The 21272-nt window shown below is 39.7% G+C and overlaps 1 protein-coding gene across 1 annotated transcript in view; it reads right to left on the minus strand.

The window, feature by feature from the left end:
• Nucleotides 1–21272, minus strand: part of HisCl1 (Histamine-gated chloride channel subunit 1) — a 511142-nt gene that overhangs the window by 310780 nt on the left and 179090 nt on the right. Inside the window, exon 4 of the mRNA XM_067139191.2 lies at nt 501–659. Coding sequence (XP_066995292.2) covers nt 501–659 — 159 coding nt within the window. The remainder of the gene's footprint in view (nt 1–500; nt 660–21272) is intronic.

Here is a 21272-nt window from a genome sequence, read left to right on the forward strand (position 1 = left end):
AGCAGTATTGTCATAAAATGTACGGCTGTCTGGAATGCAGAACTCGGTTCATAATTCTGTGGTAGGTTGCATGTTTTCATATCGAGTTAATACTTTGATTTCAATTTCCAGCATTTGACATTTTCAATGTAATATATCTGCGTCTTAAAAATTATTGAACTGCTAATATTCAAATTTTCGGAAAAGCTGCAATGGAATTTTATAATTTTATATCGGATTTTTAAGGTCTACGAAATTTTGAATGCCTACTTATGCTTTAGTATAAATTCGATTGGACATGTTTTTTTAACTTTAGTCAAATATGTGTTATAAGATGATAAGATACACAAAAAATGCGAAATGGAGATTTTGCGTTGCGTTATATGCTGAGATGGCAACTTGAGCTCCTACCTGCTTATAAAATATATTCTCTCCCTTACTGAACAAATCTGGAGCAGTCTTTGTATGATAAGATAGAGAACATACTTGTTAATAGTAGATAATGAGGAGGTTGTACTCACCTCATATGATGCGTGTGTGAGGTGCGAAATGCGAACTCCCTGTAGCTGCGAGAGGCCCGAGGGCCCTTACCTCCATCAGAACCGTGTCTGAGGTGAATGTTCCGTGCCTGCCCTGACGGCCCCCCTGAAATTAGTTTCTGGTTACGCCATTCTTCATGCCTACGGTTAAGAAACACACGATATTATTGAAAATGCCAAACATCAAGTTATATGCACCAGAGGAACGTTGTAGACGGTATATTAGGCAGGGGCCGGCATTATGCTCCAGCACGCGCAATCAGTGTGATTCTTCCTGACTTTCTTTGAACTCATTCCTGACAAAAACAGGAATGAGAGAAAACGGTTTGAGGAAGACTTCTTACTATTTATTATCAAGAATTGAACTTCTGCACAGCCATATATTGTCTGTAATATAGGACAGAAGGAGTGTGCAACTCCCTTGTAAAAAAGCTCCATTTTTAGACGTCTTTAGCTCATCGTTCTCTTTAGCTGACAGGAACGACCAAAGATAAACAAACCCATGCCCAAGGAATAGTTCAGAAGCTCTTCGGAAACGAACTAACAAAAACAAACTGGCACAACATATGACGTAATCAATCAATCTGTCAAACAAGTAAGAAAGCAAGGAAGGAAATTTGGAGTTCAACTTAACTATTAACCTTGTGATTCTTCTTTTTTTCCTACCGCCTTTCCCACACGTGTGGTATCGCGGGTGCGAACTGCGTCGCAAATGTGAATTTGGCAGTGTTTTACGGCCGGATGCCCTTCCTGCCGCCAACCCTATATGGAGGGATGTAATCAGTATCGCGTGTTTCTGTGGTGGTTGGTAATGTAGTGTGTTGTGTGAATATGAAGGGGAGAGTGTTGGGACGGGCACAAAAATCAAAGTCCCCGAGTCAGAAGAATTAATCAGAAGCGATTAAAATCCCCAATCCGGCCGGGAGTCGAAACCGGGGCCATCTGAACCGAAGGCCAGTACGCTGACCATTCAGCCAACGAGTGGGACTAACTATTAACCTTGTGATTTATAAAGCAAAAAACCTACAGTTTTGAGTGCAGTATTAGCCACAGCAATGTTACATGTTATTTAGAAAATCTCACTTGTATTGATTGGGATTTAAACCATAGCCACCTTCGTGATTGATATATAGAAGAAATATATTTCCTGGTAATGTTTGAGACACTACCCCCTCTCTTACAATGAATCAGTAAATATGAAAAAAAAACACAATCCGAATTTAACTCATAGCCTCTCGTACTAACTAGTCTACCATATAGACTAATGCGGTAATAATGTAACACAAGGTCGAATTAAGGACACGCCCACGTGCATGGTGTTCGTAGATCTAGAAAAGGTATTTGATAATATTGACTGGATCAAGCTATTTGAGATTCTGAAAGTGTTCGGGATCAGAAACCGAGGAGGAAGAGTTATCTACAGTCTGGAAAAGGAAAGTCTGAAGTGATAAAAATCAAGGAGTTTTAAAAGGAAACAGCAGTGAGGCAAGGCTGCACTTTGTCGCCCCTCTCTTTCCGTGTTTATGCAGAACAGGAAGTAAAGTAAATCAAAGAGGAATTTGGAAAGGGAATCATAATCCAAGGAGAGGAAATCAAATGTCTGAGATTTGACGATAATATTGTTATTTTCTCTGAGTCTGCAGAAGATATGGGGAAATTGGAGAATGGTATGGACAGTGTCTTGGAGAAAGAGTACAGGATGAAAAATAATAAAGTTTTTGGGAAGTGTATGAGGTAAAAACGGTAGGGGTATTGGAGTGGAGTCGTACGAAGTCAGGTGATGCAGAAAATATTAGATTATAGGAAGCAGATGAATATTGTTACTTGAGTAGTAAAGTAACTAACGATGGCGGAAATAAGGAGGACATAGAATTCAGACTAGCACAAGAAAGGAAGGGCTTTCTTAAGAAAATAAATTTGCTCAATTCGAACATTGATGTAGGAATTGGAAAGATGTTTCTGAAGACTTTCGTCTGGAGCGTGACATTGTATTGATGTGAAACATGGACGATAACAAGGTCCGAAAGAATGAGAATAGAAGTTTTTGAAATGTGGTGATACAGAAGAATGATGAAGGTGAGATGGGTTGATCGATTTACGAATGAAGAAATACTGAATCGAACTGGTGAAAGGAGATTGATTTGGTTAAACGTGACCAGAAGAAGAGATGGAATTATAGGACACATCTTAAGACACTCAGGACTCGTTCAGTTAGATTTAGAGGGAAGTGAATGAGGAAAACACGGTAGGGGGTAGACGAGGGTATGAACATGACAAGCAGATTAGGGCATATGTAGGAAGTAGCAGTAACGTAGAAGTAATAAGTTTAGCACAGGATAGATTGGCATGGAGAGCTGCATCAAACAAGTCTATGGACTGATGACTCTAACAACAACAAGAACACGAGATATGTGGACACTTTTCTTCCTAAATAAAACAATGCAGTAATGTCTACGTATACATCAATAATAATAATCACGAAAATAATAACAATATCTTAAATAACATGCATATCATTTAATGTTAATTATTTTGAATTTTTCATATTAAAGAGGACTTCAGTGCACATATTTTATTTCCGTCAATAATTATGTTAATAATTAAAGAAAATAAACGAAGGAATTAGCAGATAAGATAACAAGGTTTGTACAAACAGCTTTTAAAAAGTAATTCCTAGTTCCAGCTGGCTAAAGTGGAATAAAAATGTAATGTTTACTCCACAAAGTGGGGGGGGGTCGACTGTCCCTTCTCTCCACACCCCCTAATCGCCGCTACTGTTTGTAAACACGCCAAAGATGCAGAAAAGGAAATCTAATAACTTATTAATTTATACAGGTGTAGACATTCCACTCTATGGAAGAGTTACTTGTATGAAACATAAACTAATACTGTTCGGTGAAGTACGTGTGTAGAAGGCATACGTCTGTTTGGAGCTTTTGGTGCATTCCGACCAGATTGTCCATATTAAAATAATGTCTGTGTATTCGTCGCTGCTGATCACACTAACCATTGCCGATATGCAGACAGCAAATATAGTGCGGCTGTACCATACACCAGCCTAGAACTATGCGGTCGAAAACGATGTTTACTAATGCAAGGAGTGCATTAGACCGGTAACACTGAGTAACATGCTGCGAGCGACACTCGGTTTCTTATCTCTTCATATTATGACGTAACCTGCCCGCTGGCAGTAGTGCCCCTATGAAAAACATTTGGTAGACATCCCATTCACCATTTGTGCATGCGGGACATTTATAAGTAGAAAGTACGGCGTTCGAGAGCCACCTGGTATATTATGGCTGGTAATAGCGTAGAATCTTCTTAAAATGAAACGATGAAAAAATCGTCTTGCCGGGCTGAGTGGCTCAGACGGTTGAGGCGCTGGACTTCTGACCCCAACTTGGCAGGTTCGATCCTGGCTCAGTCCGGTGCTATTTGAAGGTGCTCAAATACGTCAGCCTCGTGTCGGTAGATTTACTGGCACGAAAAAGGACTCCTGCGGGACTAAATTCCTGCACCTCGGCGTCTCCAAAATCCGTAAAAAGTAGTTGGTGGGACGTTAAGCAAACAGCATTATTATTAAATCGTCGAAGGGGTAGAAATAATGCGATACTGCATAGGATCTTCGTGTATAGTAAGAATTCTAATAGTATTTTAACTACGATTAAATACGCGTATTACTGTTATAAATGAATAGTATTTCAATCTTCGAAATGAGTCTTATGCAGTAATGAAATGGCGTATGGCTTTTAGTGCCGGGAGTGTTCGAGGACAAGTTCGGCTCGCCAGATGCAGGTCTTTTGATTTGACACCCGCAGGTGACCTGCGCGTCGTGATGAGGATGAAATGATGATGAAGACGACATATACACCCAGTCCCAGTGCCAGGGAAATTAACCAATTAAGGTTAAAATTCCCGATCCTGCCGGAAATCGAACCCGGGACCCCTGTGGCCAAAGGCCAGCACGCTAACCATTTAGCCATGGAGCCGGACGTCATATGTAGTGATACTGTATTTATGCCGCGTAGAGGAATCCGCGGTGCGTGTGTGTTTATTATCTTAGAAAGAAACGTACGAATGTTACAACATCGTCACAAGGCCTATGTTTTAAAATTGTGTCTGTCTTTGTTATTGTTGCGGCCACAATCATGACGTCGTTTGTTCACTTTCGTTCGAAATCTATTTCATATTCTGGAAGCTAATCAGACCTTATTTTCATGAATTATTTCGTTTATTATTAAGTTATCAGTGCAAGGAGGAATTAAACAAAGATGAAATAATGGACCTTACGCGGAATGTTGGTGTATTACCATGGACGGATATACACTGACTGACAGAGCAAATGCAACACCAAGAAGGAGTGGTTCGAAAGGGATGAAAGTTGGGGAAAAAACAGAGACGGCACGGACGAATAATTGATGTTTATTTCAAACCGATATGCAGGTTACACAATGCGCACGGCATCGACTCAGTAGGATGTAGGACCACCGCGAGCGGCGATGCACGCAGAAACACGTCGAGGTACAGAGTCAATAAGAGTGCGGATGGTGTCCTGAGGGATGGTTCTCCATTCTCTGTCAACCATTTGCCACAGTTGGTCGTCCGTACGAGGCTGGGGCAGAGTTTGCAAACGGCGTCCAATGAGATCCCACACGTGTTCGATTGGTGAGAGATCCGGAGAGTACGCTGGCCACGGAAGCATCTGTACACCTCGTACAGCCTGTTGGGAGATGCGAGCAGTGTGTGGGCGGGCATTATCCTGCTGAAACAGAGCATTGGGCAGCCCCTGAAGGTACGGGAGTGCCACTGGCCGCAGCACATGCTGCACGTAGCGGTGGGCATTTAACGTGCCTTGAATACGCACTAGAGGTGACGTGGAATCATACGCAATAGCGCCCCAAACCATGAGGCCGCGTTGTCTAGCACTAGGGCGCTCCACAGTTACTGCCGGATTTGACATTTCTCCACGCCGACGCCACACTCGTCTGCGGTGACTATCACTGACAGAACAGAAGCGTGACTCATCGGAGAACACGACGTTCCGCCATTCCCTCATCCAAGTCGCTCTAGCCCGGCACCATGCCAGGCGTGCACGTCTATGCTGTGGAGTCAATGGTAGTCTTCTGAGCGGACGCCGGGAGTGCAGGCCTCCTTCAACCATCGACGGGAAATTGTTCTGGTCGATATTGGAACAGCCAGGGTGTCTTGCAAATGCTGAAGAATGGCGGTTGACGTGGCGTGCGGGGCTGCCACCGCTTGGCGGCGGATGCGCCGATCCTCGCGTGCTGACGTCACTCGGGCTGCGCCTGGACCCCTCGCACGTGCCACATGTCCCTGCGCCAACCATCTTCGCCACAGGCGCTGCACCGTGGACACATCCCTATGGGTATCGGCTGCGATTTGACGAAGCGACCAACCTGCCCTTCTCAGCCCGATCACTATACCCCTCGTAAAGTCGCCAGTCTGCTGGAAATGCCTCCGTTGACGGCGGCCTGGCATTCTTAGCTATACACGTGTCCTGTGGCACACGACAACACGTTCTACAATGACTGTCGGCTGAGAAATCACGGTACGAAGTGGGCCATTCGCCAACGCCGTGTCCCATTTATCGTTCGCTACGTGCGCAGCACAGCGGCGCATTTCACATCATGAGCATACCTCAGTGACGTCAGTCTACCCTGCAATTGGCAAAAAGTTCTGACCACTCCTTCTTGGTGTTGCATTTGCTCTGTCAGTCAGTGTATAAATGAGCGTAACCGGATATCACATAAAAATAATTATAGGATATTAAATTGCCCAAATTAGGTTATTTAGAGCAAATTTTATATTACGATGAAATGAAATGAAATGAAATGAAATGAAATGAAATGGCGTATGGCTTTCTAGTGCTGGAATGTGTCCGAGGACTTCGGCTCGCCATGTACAGGTCTCTCGATTTGACTCCCTAAGCGACCTGCGCATCGTGACGGGGATCAAATAATGATGAAGACGACACATACACCCAGCCCCCGTGCAAGCAGAATTAACCAATGATGGTTAAAATTCCAGACCCTGCCGGGAATCAAACCCGGGACCCTTGTAACCAAAGGCCAGTACACTAACCATTTAGCCATGGAGTCGGACTACATTACGATGATATCCTTGTATTGTTTTGTTCTGTATAATTAGAACTCGTACGACTTGAATTTGTTAGTCGAGTGTGGAATTTGAATGTCGTAATGCTAGACTGCATTGTTTATATTCAACCGTCTCAATTGTTGGTATGACAGTGAATTAATCTTGATAAAGACAGATGCAATCCCTTTGTTATTGTGATGTTTGTTCATTACCCACCGACTATTTTCATTTTAAATTTAATAAACATGAGCCATAGTTATTTTAAATTCATCTGATTTCTTATTGTCAAACCATCCTACTGCTTGTCCTCCCGTTTATTAATACGTTTTAGCTATCATTTTGTATTCGAGAGGTAGTGGGTTGAAGGCCCACTGTCGGCAGCCCTGAAGATAGTTTTTTCGTGGTTTCCCATTTTCACAGCAGGCAAATGCTGGAGCTGTGCCTTAATTAAGGCTACGGCAGTTTCCTTCCCATTCCTGACCCTTGCCTATCTCACCACCACAAGACCTATCTGTGTCGATTCGACGTAAAACAAATTTTAAATAAAATTATAAGTTTTATGCCATTGCATGAGAATCCTGTTTGTCTAAGGCCATCACACCCTATTACATTTAAATCTCCGCTGGAACCTGTCAGTCCCTGCACACTAGAGCGGTGAATCCTGAAAAGAACCCGAGGTATATTGTCTCATTTTCCGGGTCGCTCAGCCGGTTGCACGAGAGTTCCACGTGTGGAACGTTCGCAGAGCCGAAGTCACTATATCGGGACATTATCTTTTAATAATTTATATTCGCAGGGCACTGGTGATAGGATAGGTGACAGCTAGTACAAAAAAATACGCAACAAAACAACAATGAGCATTTATTAACAACACAAAACTTCTGGACAAAATTTTTCAACAAAACCTTAGAGTTCAATTCTTTGAATGTAAAGAAAAAAATATTATTACAAGTAGATGCTTCTTGAACTTTGCTCGTATTTTACATTTTAAATCAATATTATATTTTATTATGATCGTTACTCCACTTCAGGTACCGATGGTGAATCGAAAAAACGGTAAAATCAAAATTTCAACATTAGAAAGTTCGTGATACTCAGTTAACAATATTGCATTCAAATTAAATCAGTTTGTTTCCAATGACACATTACTCCTGTGAAAATGAGCACCCTACCTTCAGAGTAGTTCATTTAAGCATATTGAGTTCCATTTCAATCTCCTTCTTCTTCTCGTTATTATTATTAGGGCTAGGATCCTGATGATTTAGCATTTTCTTGTCGCAAGACTGACACGTTGCTGAAATCTCTATATATATGTTTCATGAAAAAATTAGTTCAATTAAGTCTATTTGTTAGGTCATTTATTTTTGCATTGTTTGACATATTGAGGGATAGGGCATTTTTGAGGAAAAATAAGGTCATTTGGGTCATTTTCTACTATTTTCAAGAAAGAAGGATATTTTGTATGTTTATTTTAATTCTGTATTTTACTAAATTTTCGTGTTGAATATTTTGTTGATTTAATACAAGCATAACATATATTTTCCCTATTCCCAAAAGTATGCAATTAATGGACTCGCCCATTCAAGGAAATACATTTGCCCCTCGCGTAGATCCACCCCTGCGAACCATGAGACCTTGCCGTGGGGAGGCTTGCGTGTCCCAATGAAGCAGATAGCCGAGCCGCAGGTGCAACCATATCGGATGGGTATCTGTTGAGAGACCAGACTAACGACTGGTTCATCGAAAGGGGGTAGCAGCCTTTCGGAAGGTGCAAGGGCGGCAGTCTAGACGATTTACTGATATGGCCTTGTAATAATACTCAACATGGCTTAGCTGTGTTGATACTGCTACACGGCTGGAAGCAACAGGAAACTACAGCCGTAACTAACTCCGGGGGACATGCAGCTCTCTCTCTCTCTGTATGAATGATGTACTGATGATGGCTTCCTCCGGGGTAAAATATTCCGGAGGTAAACTAGCCCCCAATTCGGATCTCCGAGTGGGGACTACATGAGAGGGGGCGACCATCAGGAAGATGGATACTGACATTCTGCGAGTCGGAGAGTGGAATGTTAGAAGTTTAAATCATTGTGGTAGGTTAGAGAATCTAAAAAGGGAGATGGATAGACTAAAGTTAGAAGTAGTTGGTGTAAGTGAAGTACGTTGGTAAAAAGAACAGGATTTTTGGTCAGGCGACTACCGAATTATCAACACAAAATCAAACAGGGGAAATGCAAGAGTTGGTTTAATAATGAATAAGAAAATAGGGCAGTGGGTAAGCTACTACCACCAGCATAGTGAAAGAATTACTGTCATCAAGATAGACAACAAACCAATGCCGACCACAATAGTGCAGGTCTCTATGCGGATGATGAGGAAATCGAAAGAATATATGAAGAGATACAAGATTTCAAACAATATGTAAAAGGTGACGAGAAACTAATTGTGATGGGAGACTGGAATGCAGTGGTAGGCCAAGGAAGAGAAGGTAATACAGTAGGAGAATTCGGATTGGGACAAAGGAACGAAAGAGGAAGTCGGCTGGTTGAATTCTGCACTGATCATAAATTAGTCCTTTCCAATACTTGGTTCAAACATCACAAACGACGGCTGTATACGTGAACAAGACCTGGAGATACTGGAAGGTATCAAACAGACTTCATTATGATTAGGCAGAGATTCAGAAACCAGGTTTTGGATTGCAAAGCTTTTCTAGGAGCTGACGTGGACTCTGACCACAACTTGTTGGTCATGAAATGCCATCTGAAGTTGAAGAAATTGAAGAAATGAAAGAATGCAAAAAGGTGGGATCTAGACAAATTGAAAGAAAATGGTGTGAGGGATTGTTTAAAGGAACATGTTGAACAAGGGCTAAATGAAAAGGCTGAAGGAAACACAATAGACGAAGAGTGGATAGTCATGAAAAATGAAGTCAGTAGGGCTGTTGAAATGTTAGGGAGGAAGAATAGATTAACTAAGAATCAGTGGATAACTCAGGTGATACTAGACCTGATTGATGAAGGACGAAAATATGAGAATGCTAGAAATGAAGAGGGCAGGAAAGAATACAGACGATTAAAGAATCAAGTCGATAGAAATTGCAAGGTAGCTAAGGAAGAATGGCTGAAGGAGAAGTGCAAGGATGTCGAAGGTTGTATGGTCCTCGGAAAGGTAGATGCTGCATAAAGAAAAATCAAGGAAACCTTTGGAGAAAGGAAATCTAGGTGTATGAATATTAAGATTTGAGATGGAAAGCCACTTCTAGGGAAAGAAGACAAAGCAGAAAGATGGCAGGAACATATCCAACAGTTGTATCAGTGTAAAGATGTAGATAATTTGGTTCTGGAACAAGAAGAGGATGTTGATGCTGATGAAATGGGAGACCCAATTTTGAGGTCAGAGTTTGACAGAGCTGTGAGTGACCTAAATAGGAACAAGGCACCTGGAATTGATGACATTTCCTCTGAATTACTGACTGCCTTAGAAGAAATCAGCATGGCAAAGTTATTTCATTTAGTGTGTAAGATGTATGAGACAGGAGAAGTCCCATCCCATTTTCGGCAGAATGCTGTTATACCTAATCCCAAGAAAGCCGGTGCTGACAGATGTGAAAACTACCGCATCATTAGTTTAGTATCTCGTACCTGCAAATTTTTAACACGTATTATTTACAGAAGAATGGAAAAACAATTTGAAGCTGAGTTGGGAGTAGATAGATAGATAGATAGATAGATAGATAGATAGATAGATAGATAGATAAATGTCTTTATTGGCGAAGTTAAGGCTATTGGGCCTTCTCTTACACTAAACAAATTAGTATACAATAATTAAAGTCATAAGTAATACTACCGTAATTAATACTAGAAGACACAATTATAACAATCAAAATATAACTGAAATAAAATCCCACCACAGTGAGACATACATACAACAGTAATAATAATAATAATAATAATAATAATAATAATAATAATAATAATAATAATAATAATAATAATAATAATAATAATAATAATAATAATAATAATAATAATAGCTAGTAATGATATTGTTGTAGCACGATCACTGAAGGGACAGAAATGCACAGGTCAGTCGCATCCTGCTGTACCTCTTAACGCTCTTTTAAATGACACTGTAGTTGCTATTTCTCTGACGTCGTCCGGTAAACGATTCCATTCTCGTGCGGCAAACACCTAGAATGAGCTGTTATATGCGGCAGTTCGATGGTGAGGGATGATGAGCTGGTTGGATGTTTGAGCCCTTGTATGTCTGTCATGAACATTTGAAAAGTAATGGAAACGCGAAGACAGGTAAGATGGGGAAGATGTAGAAAGAACTCGATGGAGGAGAGACAAAGTATGATGGTTACGACGAACATGGAGTCGCGACCATTCTAATTTTAGGAGAGATAGTGACACGTGGTCATATTTTCTTAAACTGCAAATATATCTCACACAGGTATTTTGAGCGCGCTGTGGCCTTAGGGAAATTGCGGCCTCACGTCATTGAAAACAACATCACAATAGTCAAAATGTGGCATTACAAGAGCTTCAATTAATTTCCTTTTAAGCTTTATTGCAAATATATGTTTATATTTATATAAAGAATGTAAAGCTGAGTAAACTTTTTGACAGATATGTAAGACATGTGCACACCAAGTCATGCGTTCGTCCATGAAAACACTGAGATTCTTCACTTGTGATACAAAAGGAATTGGAAAATCCTGAAGGATTACTCTTGGCGACGGTCGTTATTTATACTTCTTATTTGACTTTGATGGCCAAGCATAATTACTTGCTAATTTGTAGGGTTCAATTTCAGGCCGTGCGCAGCAGACCAATCACTAACAGCCTGTAAGTCAATGTTTAGTAAGTCGATATTTTCCTGGAGGTCTCGTGCTGTAGAGTCTGTGTAGAGTTGAAGATAGTCAGCGTACATATGCTAGTTGCAGTGTTTTAAATTCCATGATATGTCATTCACAAAGAGTGCGAAAGGAAGATGACCAAGTACAGAGCCTTGAGGGACTCCTCTGTTCACGTGGCGCCAAGAGGAAACGATTCTATTATTATCTTTCACACATTGTTGACGTCCGTGAAGATAAGAATGCATACAAACAATCGTACTCTGAGAAAAATTTTGAGCCTTCAGTTTTTCAAGTAAAATGTCAATGCCTACGCTGTCGAAAGCTTTACTGTAGTACCAGAACTGTGAATCTTCCTCTGTCTATTGCTTGTTTAATATCCTCAATCACTTTAAGTAAGGCTGTAGTTGTGCTATGACCTTGTCGGAAACCGGACTGGAGAGGATCAAGGAGATTGTGCGTTCGAAGGTACTCAGACATTTGTGTATTGCACCCATTATTGAATGGACATATTAGATGCATAAATTAAATGATTGGAATTCGCATATGTGAAGACTACAGAAGGCAAGGAAAAGCTTGCAATTTTACAAAGGAGACGTACTGGCTGGAAATATATCCGTAGAGTACGCTTTAAGTCACGTACAGGCAGTAGCGGGCTAACTGATCTCTCAAATAAAGTTTTATTACACCGAAGAATGCAGACTTTCTATCTGGATTTCTCACGGGAACCGTCACGTTGGAATGTGCCCAACCCTAGTGTGGGACGGAGAAAGCAATAATACCTATCACCCCTCAATAGCCAAGTGGTTGTGCCCAAGCCGTGAGGCGCGGGAAGATCTCAACCAATCAGAAAATTACAAAATTTGCCGCCTTATCCTAGCGGGAATCAGTATTCAGTATTTCGCGATTTGGTGACGGAAATAGCAGTGAAATACGGTGTCCAGATCGGAGAATAATATTTGAGGAATTATTCAGGCAAATGCGTGGTTAATTATCTCTTAAATATTAAGTTTCAATTTGTGTAGAAGAGTGGTTTCGTCCAGGAAGCAAACAGTCATGGCGGGAAAGCGCCGTACGCCAACAGTAAATAGATCGGATGACGTACTTCATTTTATTAAATAACCTACGATCGTTTATGACAGCACAGTTCAACACGTCAATCGGACCATAAGTTGGAATATTTAGAATACATCTCCTGAACGTTTGACCTACGGACAAGTGGTAAACGATCCAAGGTGGCGTAGTAATCCGCCACATCCCTTCCAGTGGAACTATTTTTGAGGTGGGGGTGTGAGTGTTTACAAAACCGATAGCAGGAGGGTGATGAGTGTTCAGTTTCACTTGAAATTTCAGTGTACAGAGGTGACTCTTCAGATGGCGCTAAGAGACGGCTCTGGCAGTCGAGTGAGTAAAGTCTTTAGTTAAGTGAGTAAAGTCTTTAGTCAGAAGATGAACATTTAGGCAGAACGTTTATTCAACATCGGAGTATAGGAAGATAATCAGACAATCATTTCAGTTAAAATGACAATGATAGTTATTTTTTTAACAATTTCATAAAGGAACTCATAACGTCGTGTGACCGGCGCGAAGCGGAGACGAACATTGGAGATTTTAATGACATGTAGCTCTAGAACATTCCTTTCGTCACATATAACTTGTATGCTAATTCTCTAGTGGAGAAGTTATAGTTTTGGAGGACAGTATTTTTTATAAGATTTCTCCATATTTCACTGGGAACGTTGTATTTAATTTCCACATTCTCATAGAACTGCCATTTAAATTGAGACCTTGGGAGCAGAATATTAGTTGAGCTAATTACGCGAGGGTGACCTTGTTTACTAGTGGAATGCAACGGTACAAGGACTGGGGTCCAGTGTTATTGTCAGAGTAGGGTGAACGACCAGTAATCCCTTATACAAACTGTGAGGGCGGAGCAGACAGCAGAGACCGCAGAGGTGGCCAGGCCAGGTAACTTGTTCCAAACATTCAACGTCTACACGTCAGGTGCTAAACGCTGTAATTTGTATTTTCTTCACATGAGTGTATAAAATGCGTGTGTTAGTATAAAATTTATCGTGTGCAACGCAAGCATGAAAATGGATCCATTGCGTGTGCATAAAGTGTTGGATATCCTCATCGAGATGGAGAAGGAGCAGTAAATCCATGTAACGGAGACCGGCAGATGATCCAGCCTGCCTCCCAGTACAAAAAGGTAAAGCAATGAGCATTATTTGAAAATGTAAAATAATTGAGGACTATGAACAATCAGTGATCAAATGTAGGTTAGCAATTTAGGTAGGCTTGTAAATAATAATGTCACGTACCGGATGATACAATTAGATTTTGATATCATTTGCATTTAGAGTTAGGAGTGAGGCTAAGACAGTTATATCTAACGATTCGGGATATAAATGCCATGGTGTCACAGTAATATAATAATATATAATAATAATATAATAAATATGATAATCAGATAAATTTTCGTACTTTTCTCAGGGGTTTTGTAATATATTTTTGAATCATTTTCTAGCGTGTGCTATTGTTTTGACATATGGGAATCCTAATATTTATTATATAATTCATGTCTAATGCAATTACAGATTTTAACGTAATAATAATAATAATAATAATAATAATAATAATAATAATAATAATAATAATAATAATAATAATAATAATAATAACTGGGAATGTTATTTGATGGCATTTGATTTTATGGATGCTGCCGTGTTATTTTGATGTTTAATTAGCGGTAATTATTGCGCATCCAATTTGGTATTTGTGTTTGCGTGATCACGTGTTAGAGGACCATTTGCGGTGGGTCTCATACTTTTTATTTCTGTGATGTAACGTTTAACACGAAACTTGCTTTTCTTTATGAGTACATTGGATTCATATTATTGATAGCTGTGTATTTGGCAGGCAATCTTGTTATTACAGTCGATAAACAAAGACAGGGAAACCACTGACTGCCAGCTCTGATAATGCATGACATGTGTGAGTGAAATAAGATCATGAAAATTAATAAAGAGATAGTAATGTCCCTAATGACGATAATTGTGAACTGATAAATGTGAGATTTGAAGAACATGTCGTATAATAGTGTCGTAATAACGAAGTTATTCCGCCCGCGTGATATGAGCGAGGCTATGTTGACAAGCGCTACGATAAGAATAATGTGATGAATAAATAGAATTGAGAGATAAACAATGTAACTGCCAAAGTTAAATTTCGACGACATGTGTGATAGTTGTAGGCGGAAAGCCTGCGTATTTCAAATATTTTCCAGGGACAAAATGGTGCTCGGAAACAGACAAAATGAGAGTCCGAGTAAAGTCATGAACTGAGCGACCGAACAATGGGTAGTTTCGATAGTCATTGACGGTCATTGATGACATAATATTCAGAGTATTACTATCCGTACAAGGTTGAGTGATGTCATGCCTAGTTACGTCTGATATTAAGAGGTTGCCGTCAAATTCACGTAGTTGTTATTTGATTCATTTGGGAGTTATTTCCACATCACGATTTGCGTGTTGTATTTCAAACTTGATAGGCAGTGATCACGTGTATTTTAAGATTTTTTGTTATATTTTCTTTTCCTTGATGGATATTTTTGTCACCGTATTTTTATAGCGTCTGATGGTACGTGAATATTGTGATGGTTAAATGATGTAAATAGGTAGAGTAGTCAGGTTATTTTGGAATTTATTTATTTTCTTCTCGAGCAGTTGTTTCTCCATTTGTCATGTTTATTTTGTACATAAATATTTCATGTGTTAGGCTAATAGATCACTGATGGTTCATAGTCAAAAATCAATGTAGTAGGTATGCTCAAGCAGTAAGACAATTGTAACTAACAAGCTTTTGAAATCCACTACAAGTTTAGTTAGGTAAATGAATCGACCTTTAATGATAAGTTCTGTCGTAAGTGCCGCAAATTTATTAATTAAACAAGATGGAATCCGCCTCCATTAAAGTTGAGATCATAATTTATTCATTCTCAATGGAAATACAGGTAGCGGCAGACTAGATAAAAAATTAATTTGTGAAAGGGTCGAACTCATTTATTAAGATAAATATTTTGGCACTTAGCCTAATTTATTTTATTTATTTAAGTGCCCAGACTATCACAGCTAATAAGATATAAATCAACTAAATAAGTGATTGTACCAGAGTTTAAATGTGTGGCAAAGTTGTATAAAATGGTAAGGGATACCGTGCTCATGGAATTGCCTTTATTTACACATGGTTACTGTACACCAGAATTACTTGATATTTAGGTGGTTGCCAATTTGATATGACCTTGGATTTAACAAACTTAGGAAGTCCATAAATTAAAAGGTATGTGTGATTAATTAGTTGATCAATTAATAATTTATACAAATTCAGTTGATTGAAAGAACGATTCAAGTGTGTTTTAAGAGGTGTTATTCAAATGAGGCTGTATATTTGTTAGACCAGCAGTCTGTTGTGGTCGTGTCATGTACATGAGAGACTTTAGTTCGATGGTGATCATCATTATTAAATTTAATCGACCTTCAGTCGAAATCATTAAGGCGGATGATTAATTGTTGTAAAGAAGGTTTTTAATTCTTTTCATTTCAATAATTCTATTTTATTTTATTTGATTTCACTCCATTTAAATTTCATTTTTTTTTACATTTTGCCAATTTTTGTTAATAAACCATTTTATAATTTACGCTCAAATTCAATCTATGGGTACCGTCATTTACCAGTTAGCTGACCCTCCATCTTTCTTTTCCTCACCCCCGATGTTGTGTGGCCTGTCAACCCCGAGGAGAGCTGAAGGACGTTATCACCCCTGAGGAGAGAAGAGTCTACGCGAGCGGTAGGTATTATTTCGATGTCATTCTTTACAGGAGCAGTCGGTGCATTAAACAAGCAAGAAGAATACCGCATCGGGTGCCTTAAAAGGGCACAGTATGGACTACATATTTTACGATTTTAGATAAAGCTCATAAAATACAGATTGGACGATAGTCTCCCTCGTTCGAAGGCGTTTGACTTTTCGGAAGAGGTAGCACAATAGCCTTCTTCCAGAGAGTTGGATATGTGGAGCATTGAAGAGAGAAATTGATTATATGTGTTAACGTTGGTAATATACAATCAAGAATTAGTTTGACCATGTCAGTCTCAATATCATCAATTCCTTTTGCTTTCGTGCTTATTCTGAGGACTATTTTTCTGACTTGGAAGGGCGTCACGTGATTGAAATAGAATTTCTCTCTGTCAGGGGTAGGGTGTGTACCGTAATAATTCATAAGTCTCTGTCTGTCGTCAAATCGTACTGCGGAGCAATTAGCAGTAAAGTACTCGTTAAGAGTCTCGAGAGGTACTGTAATTTCTTCTCTGTTCTTGTTCTTCGTAAGCCCAAGCTTATTAATAGATTTCCAAAATTTCGTCGATGTTCTACCGTCAGGCGTAATTAAACTGTAAGCGTGTCGCAGTTTAGCATTTCGTATTTGTTGTGTTGTCTTATTTCGTAACTTCCTATATTCGTCAAAGTTTTGTACGGTAGGGTCATTTTTGTACTGTCTGTGAGCGCAGTCTCTTTGTTTCATTAGTTGTCTAATTTCGTCATTTAACCATGAGGAGGGTGCTTTCGATATTCTCGCTCGCCACTTTGGGGCATGCTTGTCAAATTGTTCCGTTACTTTGCTATTAAAGAAGTAAACTTTGTCGTCTAGATTGTTATAGTTAGTAATGCCATGCCAGGGTATTTTGCCTGCGTCCTCTATGAGTCTGTCTTTATTTATATTTTTCAGTGGTCGATAGGTGATAAATTTCTGAGAGGGTTTCGATTGCCGGAGGTTATACGAGATATATATTGCGTCGTGTGCAGATATACCAGGTACAGAGGTTTGACCAACATAGAGAACTCTGTCTGAGTTGCTAGTAACTATAAGATCTAATAGTGTGTGCGAATGAGATGTATGGTGAGTCGGAGAGAGAGGTAAGGTTTCCATATTATAGACTTGAAACAATGTTTTGAGTCGTGTGGAATCGGAAGAAGTTGCGTCAGTTAAGTCCGTATTGAAGTCTCACATAATTATTGTGTGAGGGTAGTCTGGCAGTAGTTTAGTTAAGTCAGCTTCAAAATCTTCTAAATGACCTGTATTCGGAGGTTTGTAAACTACTCCTACAAGGGCTGTTGAAATCGACTAGTGGCATCAGAGGAATTTGTTTTGTCACTTGTAACTCTTGCCAACTTGGAACGATTTGAGTTAACAAAATGTACAGTTAAACACAAAGGGCTAGGAGGAATTTAACGTTAATTGAAGTAGTGAGGAGCAGGAATATAACCAACTGTGCCTAGAATTCTCTATTATTTTCAAGTGCGACTAAATTAAGGGTGTTGCGTCTAAATTAATGAAATAAAAATTAAAAGTTTTTAAAAATGAAAGTTGTTAAATGAATAATTAATCATAAAGAAATAAGAAAGCAAATGAAATTAGTTAGTAAAATGTATAGATAAATAGTTGCAAAAAGAAATTTTAACTAAGCTAAACGAAAATAAATGATAATTCACTAAACTATTCTAAGATAAAATTTAACGATCTTGAGAGAAATAAATATGGACTAATCTAGGAATATAAACACTTAGTTCGATGCGCTCAGTTCAGTGAATTGTTACATTTAGCTGCTGTCACTGTCCTTAGGAATGTCACTCAGCCGGTTAATTCTAATTTTACTGCCATCTGGTTTCTTAATAATGTCTCGACTCGAGGTCCAACAATTGCTCTGATTAAAACGGAGAATAGCAGCCTTAAGAATTGACGATCTGGTGGAGCTTAGACCCTCGCGAATAGTTACTGGAGTACCTTTCAATTTTCGTTTATTGCGAAACACTTCCTGCCTTGTTCAATATTCAATATGATGTGAATTTGACAATGATTAGCCGAAGTATGCCTGGAGATTTAGATCCGAATCGGTGGCTCCTATCAATGTCTTGCAAATTCACATTCACACCTATCTCCCTAAAAACCTTTACTGCAAGTTCGTCCGTATCTTCACTTACGCTTTCCTGCACCCCAAAAATTCTAACGTTAGCTCTTCTACTGTATTGTTGCAGTGAGTCACATCTTGCAGCAAAGTCTTCCCTCATCTCGCGGATTTCTTTATCCATGCTCTCGAGTTTTACGTTCAATTCTGCCACAATTTCAGAATTGAACTGGAGAGATTTTTCTAATTCCTTTATGACGAGTTCTGTTATTTTGGCTTCAGAAGAAATGTAGGAACACGTGAACCAATCCTGACTTTACGCCTGATGTTAGAGGATCGAATCAAGAAGGACAAGCCCACGTACATGGCATTTGTAGATCTAGAAAAGGCATTCGATAATGTTGATTGGACCAAGCTATTTATGATTCTGAAGGTGATTGGGTTCAGATACCGAGAACGAAGAATTATCTTCAATCTGTATAAAAATCAGTCTGCAGTGATAAGAATCGAGGGCCTTGAAAAAGAAGCAGCAATCCAGAAAGGAGTGATTAAAGGCTGCAGTTTGTCCCCCTACTTTTGAATGATTAAATAGAACAGGCAGTAAAGGAAATCAAAGAAGAATTTGGAGAGGGAATCAAAATCCAAGGAGAGGAAATCAAAACCTTGAGATTTGCCGATGATATTGTTATTTTATCTGAGACTGCAGAAGATCTCGAGAAGCTGCTGAATGGTATGGATGAAGTCTTGGGTATGGAGTACAAGATTAAAATAAATAAGTCTAAAACAAAAGTAATGGAGTGCAGTCGAACGAAGGCAGGTGATGCAGGAAATATTAGATTAGGAAATGAAGTCTTAAAGGAAGTAGATGAATATTGTCACTTGGGTAGTAAAATTACTAACGATGGCAGAAGTAAGGAGGACATAAAATGCAGACTAGCACAAGCAAGTAGGAGCTTTCATAACAAAATACATTTGCTCACTTCAAACATTGATATAGGAATTAGAAAGATGTTTTTGAAGACTTTCGTGTGGAGCGTGGTATTGTATGGAAGTGAAATATGGACGATAACTAGCTCAGAAAGAAAGAGAATAGAAGCTTTTGAAATGTGGTGTTACAGAAGAATGCTGAAGGTGAGATGGATAGATCGAATCACGAATGAAGAGATACTGAATCGAATTGGTGAGAGAAGATCGATTTGGCTAAATTTGACGAGAAGAAGAGATAGAATGACAGGATACATCTTAAGACACACAGGGCTCGTTCAGTTGGTTTTTGAAGGAAGTGTAGGTGGTAAGGAAAGTAGGGGTAGACCAAGGTATGAATATGACAAGCAGATTAGAGCAGATGTAGGATGCAATAGTTACGTAGGAATGAAAGGAAACGTTCGCACATAACAGGGTGGTATGGCGGGCTGCATCAAATCAGCCTATGGACTGATGATTCAAACAACTCGCGTAGGTAGAAGGCTGCAGCTAGCAATGACTCATTGAGTTCGTGGTGTTTCTTTGAGCAGGAAGTGCTGTTCTCTTAGACGCAAAGTTACGATATGCATAAAATGAAGCAAAGTGTGTCTGTTAAACTAAAACAATTTGTTTCTCAATATGGAGAAAGGGTCTTCACCACTGACGGGACAATACTGCAAACTTTGTGACGTGAAAGTGGCCGCTGTAAAAAGGTTTACCGTTGAACAACATGTATAGCGTGAGAAACACAAACGTGGTCTGCAACGACTTCAGGATGAAGGAACATTACTGCAACAGAAGCTACTTGGAGAAACCCATTCATCCGTTTCACCATTCTTTGAAGAACTGTGTAGTGTGATTCTTTGTGCCGATCTCCCATTGAGTAACTTAAACCACCCCAAACTGCACAGTGTCTTAGAGAAGCACACTGTCAAATTCAAACCGAATTCTTCTACGTTAAGGAAAATCTATGTTAGACGATGCTATGAAAAAAAAACTTTGGAAGAAATCAGGAAAAGAGTTGGAAATAAATAAAAATATGGATATCGATGGACGAGACGATAGACCCTTGAGGACGATAAATATGTAGCTAACGTGGTGGTAGGAACACTGGACGAGGATGTTCCTGGGGAACACTTTCTACTCTATCGTGAGCATTTACAAAAAGTGAACTACTCAACAGTCAGCAATGTTATTGATAAATCGTTCACATTATTGTGGCCTGATGGCATTCGGCATGACAATGTGTTGCGCTTAGTAACGGATGCAGCCCCCTATATTGTCAAGGCTGCTAATTCGCTTCGTGCTCTCTACTCTAACATGGTGCATTGTTTGGCCCACGCGTTACACCGAGTCACGGAGGAGGTTCGCGGTCATTTTCCAGAAGTTGACCAATTGATAGGATGTGTGAAAAAGGTATTCTTAAAGGCACCCTCTCGAGTTTCAACTTTCGAGACAGATGCTCCAGACATTTCACTTTCTCCTCCTCCCGTTTTGACAAGATCAGGAACCTGGATTGAAACCTGCACGTATTATAGCGAGAACTTACAAGTGGCGAAACAAATCGTGGATTCATTCGACAGCACTGAAGCAGTATCAGTCAAAGCAGCGCAAAAACTTGTGGCAGATAGTGAAATTGCAGGAAAACTTGCTTACATAAAAGCATATTTTGTATTTCTTCCTACTACCATAACCGCTCTGGAAAAGACGGAAGTGCCGCTAGTTCAGCAGTTACAACTTGTGCTGAAAGTGGTGAATGATTTGGATCGCGCGTGTGGCAAAGTGGGACAAGCTGTGTCTGAGAAGATGAAGGTTTTGGAGAAAAATAAAGGATATCAGACAATGTG

This window comes from Anabrus simplex, chromosome 2 (genome assembly GCF_040414725.1).
Source record: "Anabrus simplex isolate iqAnaSimp1 chromosome 2, ASM4041472v1, whole genome shotgun sequence".
Classification (NCBI taxonomy): domain Eukaryota; kingdom Metazoa; phylum Arthropoda; class Insecta; order Orthoptera; family Tettigoniidae; genus Anabrus; species Anabrus simplex.